This window comes from Erithacus rubecula, assembly GCF_903797595.1.
Source record: "Erithacus rubecula genome assembly, chromosome: 4".
NCBI classification, from domain to species: domain Eukaryota; kingdom Metazoa; phylum Chordata; class Aves; order Passeriformes; family Muscicapidae; genus Erithacus; species Erithacus rubecula.
Genome location: NC_136686.1, coordinates 42,589,558 through 42,598,807, shown reverse-complemented (window position 1 = coordinate 42,598,807; position 9,250 = coordinate 42,589,558). Strand labels below are relative to the sequence as shown.

The following is a 9,250-nucleotide window of genomic DNA, read 5'->3' as shown; positions in this document are numbered from 1 at the left end:
TATGGACATCACCTGAGATGCTCCTTGATCATTTTGCCTGTTTGTGTTCATACCTCCACGGGCAGACAGCCTTGTTAATGATACAAATGGTCCATTTCTGATCATCTGTTCTCACCACTGTTCTCAATATAAACACAGAATGCTTCACCCTTACAGTATGCAATGTTGACACATGTGTACTCTTAGTGCCATCTTACTCCTGCTTGGGGAGCATTTGGGAGGGGAATTTCCTAAAAGTTGTGTAAGTGCTGGCCATGCTTCATCCAAGATCCACAGGAGCAGCTTGTGTTTGAAAGTTCAATGTTTGAACTTGATTATCTTGATGTTCTTTTCCAACCTTAATGATTTTATGAATATATGAATCCAGAGCTCTAAGCATTCCACTTGCCGTGGTATCATTCCTTTGACACCATCTGCATGGAAGGGTCATGCAATCCAGTATTAATTCTTTTGTAAATGCAAACAAAACAAGCCCAAATGCTACATTAATGTTTTTAACCTCATCTTTCACAACAAGTGCATTGAACTCCAAGATTTGATGCTCAAAGTTGCTAAGCTAAAAAATAAGAATTTATTTTCTGATGTTTTTCTCATGTATTTTTTTGGGAACAGTTAGTTACAGATAAACATGTATCATCTTGGAACATAAGTCTTGTCACTAAAGAATCAGGCATATGAATAAAATTTCCAGAAGACTGCAATTTGTATTAAATGTATCAATAAGCAGTGTATTCACCATGACTCTGCATGCCAGAAGGCCAGTATTCTCCATGACAAAGTACAATATTTCCCATCAGTAAGTCAAAAGCTGGAGCTACTCAGCATTAAATAATTTGAGGCCAGACATCTATTAACACATTTAGAGAAATGGGCAAATATTTCCAATGCACTGTGATAGCTAGCACATAACTTACTCCTAGTATCTCTTCAAAGGTGGTGATACAGATAGCAACTGAACTCATGAATAAGCAAGAACATCATCTTAAAGCAAAAATTTTTGTTTAATATCCAAGTAAATGTGCAAAAATGAAACAAATTTTTAACATTTTGTACCAAAATTAATCTTAAGGTAGTTTCATGGAATTCAATGTCAGCAATAATATTGGAACTAAAAAAAAATCTTTATCTTTTTAGCTAAATAAAATAGCAGTATCATATATAATAGTTGCATTTGTGATTGAAATCAAGGTTCTCATTTTTAAGCTTCATAACTTTTGAAAGTTTTCTTTTAAAACTTACTGTAAGCTGTACGATGATTTCATTTAAATAATCGTGACGATGGTTGATGATCACAATGACAGAAATTATAACAATGATGACAAGGATCTTTCTTGGGTCTTAGTATTTGTTGGTACATTGATTGTCTTGAAAAGTGGTCACTGGCATGTAAGGAGATGTCTTTCTAGTTATATCCACCTCCCCAGCCATAATTTCCAGAGATCTTCAAGGTCAAATGTTTTCATTTGACATTTTTTAAACTTCTTCCCCAGATAGCAATGTAATGTTTCCTACACAAAGTTGTACTGATTCCTGCATTGTTAATTCAGAATTCATAAGATTTGTAGCTAAAATCTGGGTAAAACACAATTTTAACAATTTTTGTATACTGAAATGGATGCAAGAAACACAAATCCAGAATACTGAAGATTGTTCAAAGTGTGAGCCATGATATTAAAAGCTCCCTATTAATACAATAGTACCTGAATAGGTTTCTGCTTTATCTCTAGGACACTTGGACGGAAAGGTGATAAACCTTTGTGGAGTTTCATTGACCCCAAATTTCGTGATGGAGATGGATGATATTCCTTAGTGAAACCTACCAGCAGAAAGAGTATATTTTGGTCTGCTGCATTGGCAAAAAAGGAAGCACAAGGGAATGGGTATAGCTACTTAGTTTCACTCAAAGTCTATTCTTTCTTTTGCTCCTAAAAAGTGAAGTGCAAATCACTAAAAATTTTATGGAGGGGTTGTAAAAATGCCCAGAATCTGCCCTCTTAATCAGATGACCTTCAGAAGTTCTCAAGTGGATATAGCAGGAGCATCATATAAGCCCAGGGAAAGGACATAGCTTCTTTCCTTTTGTTTCAGAGAGACAGAGTGAAGACAACCTTGGCTACCTTAGCAAGAGATTAAGGAAGGTAGTTTGGGAAATATATTGCAGATCATGAAGTTCTACCTGGGACCAGGAGAGCAGAGAGGAACCTGATGCTGACACACAGAGGGTTGAAGTGGTACAATTTGCAATGGCAGTCAGAGTTTTGATCTGGCAGGATAGATTACAACCATTTTTTATTTCTGATTTTCTTACAGCATGATTTCCTTTCAATTCAAATCTATGTGGACCAGCTATGGATCATCATAAATAGATCCTCGGTAGAGAACAAATTATTAAAGTATACAATTTTTCAATTATGCAAGTAACACAATTCCCATTTGAACTGTTTGCAATCCTGTTTTGCTGCTGTATGAACAATCTGTTTCATAATCATGGATGTTTCCTGTAGATAGCCAGGGCATTCAGGCCCAAATCTCTACCTTGTGAAGTCAGAAAACAACTTTTTTTTCCTACCCTAAGGAACCCAACCCAAACTAAATTTGCCTTAAAAAATGGGTTAGCTGGGTCATCCTGCTCTGCCTTTGTCAGTTCATTACACCCTTATGCCAAAAGTAGCTAACATTCACAATCTCTTGAGGATACTTTTGTCCTGTTCATGTGCTTGACAACTAGAGAATACAGCCATGTTTGCCTCACAGAATAAATCCTGCCAGTTCCAACTTGTGACTCCAGAGCACTCTGACAGCCTTTCCCCAACAACACAGACACAGGAGTGGTTTATTCAGCTCCATAACCAGTTCCTCTTGTCAGAACTAAATGAGCAAAGTGAAATTGTCAGGATATTAGTTTGGCATCATCTTTAAAATTTCTCAGCATTATTTCATTGCAAGTTTAAAAAGATTATCACACAGCACTTCTATCTTCAGTATTCACCATTTACAAGAACTGGGACTGACTAAAATAGAAAACAGAAAATAGAGAAGCAGTTCTGTAGAATAAAAGAATTATCAAAATATACTCTTAAGAAAGCAAAACATGTTGCGATTTTCTTTTCATTCTACTAGGTTGTTTTTGCAATTTCTTTTTTTCTGTAATACATAAACCACTAAATTTTAGGCAAGAATCGAAGTCCTTTTAGTGAACTGTGCCCTTCCCAAGTAGTAACAAAACCGTGGAAAGTAAGAAAAAAATCCCCACCCAGATAACCAGAAAGCATATCACAGTGCCAGCATCAACAACACAGTCATTCATTTCAAGACTGGGAACACTGGGTATTTTTCTACACAGAATTTATTTGTATGAGAAAACAGAATCTAGGCTTTGATGAGAAAAGCTTTCATCTGATAATTGGATTTTCTTTCATTTTTATGGGCTTTCACAGTGCCCCTGGGGAATCATGCATTTGAATTATTGATTCTCCCATATGGATTAAACACCTTGGCCAGACTATACTGTTGTGCCAAAGTCAACCCTCTCCCTTAATGAAATACTGCAATACCTGTTGGAAATCTAAGTGCAGTGAATTGAAAAACATATTGTTCAGATGAAGACTCAAAAAAAAAGAGTACAAGGTGTTCAAACTACAGCTTCCAAGAACACTGATGGCTAAATTTACAAAGAGAAAAAATTTATTTTACTTTTAAATGCCTTTTTTGTTGTTTATTTGTTTGGGGTTTTTTGCTTGTTCTTTTTTTTTTTTTTTTTTTTTTTTTTTTTTTTTTTTTTAGGAAATAAGAGAAGTCCTGTAAAGGGCAGTTTATAAGGATTTTTAAAAAATAAAAAGGAGAAGGAGAAAAGTTGCCCAAATGAATTTCCCATCATGTGAAAATGAGTTTTGATGGGAAAATGTGGTCCTGAACCCAAGTCCCCACTGAGACTGTTAGTCAGTGCTACCCATGGGTAGGCAGGGCAGGGCATGCAGGATAAGGATGTACATCTGGAAAGTGCAGCCCTGTTTATGTTCCTAAGAGAGAAAGCAGAAATGGCTGTGTTCAAGTACCTCCTGGCAGACTAAAACCAAAAGTATGCATAGTCTGTTGTTTGCAACATAGTACAGTTACCTTTAATATTCTTTTTAAGAGCACGACTAATGTAAGGGGGAGTAAGATGAAAAAATGAGAAAGAAAGCACTTGAAAGACAAAATAAAAGTGTTTTGAACATGTGACATGTTTTTGACAGTGAACAATCATCACTGAACTCAAAAAGTTCTGATATAAGTGTTCTGAACATTACAGACAGTGAACAATCATCACTGAACTTAAGAAGTTCTGATATTTCATTCAATACATGATCCAAATATCTGAGATATGGGCAGGTAGCATTGCCCTCAGGCTTTTAATGAACAGAGTGAGGTACTGTTATTTGGAAAATTCAGATCTACCAAATAATTTTTAGTGCCAGTAACAAGTACATCAGCAATGCAGAAATATAAGTAGAAGTTATACCTTTGAAGTTTCTATCAGAGGTCGGATCAGGTGGTGTTAAATGGCACAGCTCCATGTGATGTCTGAGCTGAACTGTGACTTCCATCAATTCTGGATCTGGATAACTCCTTGCACACAATCTGAATGTCTGTTTTCCTTCAAATTAATGTCTTTTGAGGAGTTTTGCTGCCAATACAGTAGTGCAGTGACACAGGTGATTCCTTGACACATTTCAAGGACTTGAAAGTTTACATACTTTCAGGTCTGCATATTATGCTGTGTAACTAACTACGATCAAATGAAGTGGAAAAACAAAAAATCCCACCATTAACCATTGGATTAAATCATAAGGGAAAGCTTCACTGAGAGCTAATTGACTGGAAGTCTTAGAAAGTCAGGGAGTGACTGTATCAATATCCTAGCAATAGAATGGATTGTATCTTGGATATTCTTACCCCAGGTGAGGACATTCACCTGAGTTACAGATTTGCAGTGATAGGGATTTTTTTGTGGGGTAAAATGATTAACTACTAATTAAAGGTGGGACGGGGAGGGGTGAACAGCAAGAAAAAGTATCAGCTGTAATTATAGTAAGAGACTTCTACAAATCTTTCCCATTCCTGTCTGCCTCACCCACCTTCTTCCTCTTCCTAACAGCTGGAGACCCACCCTTCTTGTCAGGTGGGCTGGGACACAAGCTTTTTCCTTTATAAAGAACAGCAGTGTTTGGTTCTTGCCCTTATCTGGTCTAATTATATAGAGAATAGAAATCATAGAATATGCAAATATATCAGCATAAATTAACCTGAAGGGTAACTATTCACTTTACAGCAGAATTTCTCACAATGTGATCAGTATTAAGTTTAAATCAATATTCCTTTGACTACAATTTAAAGACTATTAAACCCCATCATTTTATAGCTTTTCTACTGATATTTGAGATTGCTAGCACTCAGAAATCTGAAATGTAATGGAACACAGTATAATGTAGACAGATTACATGTTACCAGATATAAGTGCCACAGAGTCCCCATGAATGCAGATCTATTCTCACCTGAAAGAGCCTTGCTGATATTCCTTCCATACTCCTCTGATCATATTGAAGACATTGAAAGGAAATAAATAGCTATCTGCATATAACACCCACAAACCAGGAAGCAAATGGCATCTGCAATAAAGATATGCAGATCTATTTTTCCAGCACAGGGAAATATTTTAATTTGAACCTAAAGGGATACTAAGGAACAGAATAATAATTGGTTATCTGCCAATAATTCCCATGCCAGAACAAGTGGATCTGAATGCTAAATTAAAGTATACACTCTTAGAATCCACTTTCATTTAGAGTATGTATATGTGTGTGTATGGGGTGTGTGTAGGTGTCCAGTTAACGGCTTGCACATCAGGAAATGCATGGAAAATCAAATCCCATGGTGTGGAGCAAAAAAACCTGATCTGCTGCTGTGCTCCTGATACCTGTGATCCACAATGGAATTCAAAACTGAAGCAGGGGTTCAGTGTCACAAGCATGCCAAATTATTTTATTTTTTAAAGTTACATTAAGCTGCTTGGCATTTTAAAAAATGTACATAAAGAGTTAATTTAAACCAGGTGCTAGAAAGAGTTAATTTAAACCAAGTGCTAGTAAGAGCTGGCAAAATCTTTTTCTGACTTTGTGCTGCCTTCTCAAGATTTGTCACTGTCCCCCAATCACACCAGAATGACGAACAATTCATGGTTCTCTCTGGAAACATATTCAAGTTTAATTATATCAGGTTCCTTTTCAATTATGTTTTAATTTGTTGGACCAGGCATTAGTAATATTTTACTACTTAGAAATCCAGAATCACATATGGGGAAGTACTTTAGGACACAAAATATCTAAGATACTCTTATGTATCTGTCGGTCCTTACAGGGATTCATTCTGATAAGACAGTGGTGATTGAAGCACAGAGTCAGACTTGCACAACACAGAAACTTCCTGTATATGCTACAGAACTGCAGAGAAATACATTTTTACAACAAAACCCACATTTTTTCAGCTTCCTTATCCACAAAATCAGGGATGATATTAAAATATCAACATGTCTTGTGAACAGAGGAAATGTAACAAAACAGCCAAAAGCTCTTAGCATTTATGCAGAACTGTTTTCCTCAGGGTCTCTGTCTACGAGATGAATGCTCCCTGTGAACATGGATTCATCCTGAGCCGAGGTATTCTCCAGCTGCTTCTTTGTGCAATATGGAATCTGGCCACAGAAATACATATAAATCCATGGGTTGGTGCAACTATTCAGGTTGCCAAGGAGCATTATAATGGTGAATGCTGAACCTAGAACAAAACAGTTAAAGGAATAAGAGATCAAACAAAGCACTCATACAAATAAGTCACATTTTCACAGTCTGCTGCTTTCTGCTGTATCTATTCATATCTTAAAGGTAATCTAATAATAGGAAATTCCCATTTCAATGCAATTTGCAGTTGCTGACAGTATAAAACACTCTTTATTGTATGCATTCAGAATTATATAGTTTCATATAGTTCTTTTTTGATGTAGATACATTAACTTTAAGAGCAATTATTAAGCTGTTAAACACATATAAATAAATACAGATATATATTTTGACATAAGTATATGTAGAATAGGACTCAAATTCACACTGACAGGAAGAATTCTTAAAGTTCAGAAACAATACTGTTTTTATCAGGCAGGATTATTATATTTTTTCCTCTTTTTTAACCTCTATTTAGAATAGGTGAATTTAAAGTTACATATAGAGTTTGCCTTTCAAAAAAAGGCAATGGCATAAATTTGACAAGACTTTTTCGGTTAACAACATGGTGTTTAATAACTCTCAGGCTTGCTTTTTTTGCTTTATAAACAGCTGTTTGACAACTTTGGGTTGTTTCAAAGTGTACTACAGAAATTTCATCAATATGATTTCAATATTTTAAAAAATCAGATGTCTTGTAATATCACTGTTCCACCCAGTAAATAAGAAATAATTTTTTTACTTTGAATAGTCAATTGCTCCTTTTCACCTCAAGAATCCAAAATACTGCTGCTATAACACCTAAAACCCCTAAAAGTCTGAGGCTCTGCTGAAGCACAATACTTTTCACCATGCTGTTCATGAATCTTTAAATTCTTAATCACTCAAGATGCACACACAGAATAAACACACGTTGTTTTGATCACATAGCACAAGAAATTCCCTGTACCTAATTAAACACAGGAGATAATCAATCCAGGTATTTCTTTTTCTCAAATGACCACATGTAGCCTTTACACAAAAGCAAAATGCAAACATAAAGCACTCAGCAGCAGTGTGCTAGCCTGCTATGCAGCTGTGACTGAGGAGGGAGAGCATCTTACCTTCGGTCAGGATGCTGGGGAACCACACGGACCAGAGCTGTGCAATGAAGAAAGGTGACCAGCAGAGAACATATGCAACAACTGTCACCACTGTCATTTTTACTGTCTTGATCATAGCCTTTGAAATACAGTTCACACTGCTTGCTCGGGATGGCAGGACTTGATTCTGATTTGTTGCTTCGCATTCATTCTGTTTTTTCACGTTTATATTTCTTCTGATTATTTTGCAAATCTTGACCTGGCATGTGATAAGGATTGCTGAGGGAATGAAGAATATAACTACAAAAATCCAAGTCACGTATGCCCTTGGGCCCCAAGGCTGAATAAATTCACCCCAACATTCAAAGACACCTGGAGATATTTCAGTCTTAGAAAAGATAAATACCTGCGGTAGGCTAAGAATCAGTGCTATAGACCAGCTGGTGCAAATGGGGATGTTCCAGAGAGCTCTCTTCTTTTGGAAAGTGACCATAGGGTAGCAAACAGCTTGATATCTGTCCACTGTCATAACCACTATCATATAAGTAGAGGCAAACATGCCCAGCAATTGCAGATACTTGATAATTCTGCACAAGAAATCTGGCCCTATGAAAACATCTGTAATATCCCATATGAGTTGAGGCAGCACTTGGAAAAAGGCTACCACTAAGTCAGCAATGCTGAGGTGAAGCATGAACACATACATCCTAGACAGCTTCTTTCTTCTTCGCCACAGCACCAGTATGAGAATGAAATTGCCCACAGACGCTGTCAGAAATATGACCCCCAGTACAGCAATCTCTACTTGAGCTAATTGCTCATCTCTTTCTGGTCTTCCAATAGGATCTGACTGATTTGTCAAACTCAGGAATCTGTGAGGAGGAGGAGGACTCTCGGTCTGATGTGTGTTATCCTGCATAGGAAATGAGAAATTCTTCATAATGCACAGGAGCTACTCTCAGTAGCTGCCACTTGCGACTTGTTGACAGCTGTGAAGCCCTGGCTGGCACACAAACCAGCCTGGGTCCGAGTTTCAGGATATCTTCAAGCAAATCTTCCTGCTCATGTGAACCAAAGCAGTGGGACTTGGATAGTGATAAAATTCTCTCTCTGCTGGCATGCAAAAAGGCTTTATATAGGCTCCCAGCAGACAGAGCCTTATGTAACTGCACAGCCCTCGGGTAGGCTGCAGGGACAGCAGCCAATGGCAGACCGAGCCACACAATTGGGGGAAATATATAAATAAAAGGCAAACTTCAGAGGCTCAACGTGATTCAACTACTCACTTCAGAAAAAACCCAAACTTGTAAATAGCTGTGGTCAGACTCATACTTAAATGACCTTACGCAGGAGAGTTCTTGCAAAATTTTTTCTACGCAAACCAGAGGAGCACATTTTAGGAGAAGTGGGAGG

At 37.1% G+C, this 9,250-nt stretch overlaps 1 protein-coding gene across 2 annotated transcripts; it reads right to left on the bottom strand.

Moving 5' to 3' along the window:
• Positions 1-5,647: 5,647 nt before the first annotated feature.
• LOC306801574 (arg8-vasotocin receptor-like) lies at positions 5,648-8,929 on the bottom strand. Of its 2 annotated transcripts, XM_079304748.1 has the most exons (3): positions 8,244-8,929; positions 7,859-8,096; positions 5,648-6,813 (listed from the first exon to the last, which is right to left on the bottom strand). In XM_079304748.1, exons 1-3 carry the CDS (start codon positions 8,775-8,777, stop codon positions 6,617-6,619), a joined length of 969 nt encoding a protein of 322 aa, XP_079160874.1. In that variant the 5' UTR covers positions 8,778-8,929; the 3' UTR covers positions 5,648-6,616. The 2 variants fall into 2 exon arrangements, with proteins under 2 accessions (XP_079160874.1, XP_079160873.1); XM_079304747.1 differs by having other exon boundaries at positions 7,859-8,929.
• Positions 8,930-9,250: the final 321 nt, after the last annotated feature.

What these genes read in the sequence shown, in the direction of transcription:
- LOC306801574 (XM_079304747.1), bottom strand. Translation starts at nt 8,777, where the DNA reads ATGAAGAATTTCTCATTTCCTATGCAGGATAACACACATCAGACCGAG. An exon ending in CCCCAGCATCCTGACCGAAG is followed by an intron (nt 6,814 to 7,858) that starts GTAAGATGCTCT and finishes GTTTTGTTCTAG; the next exon opens with GTTCAGCATTCACCATTATA.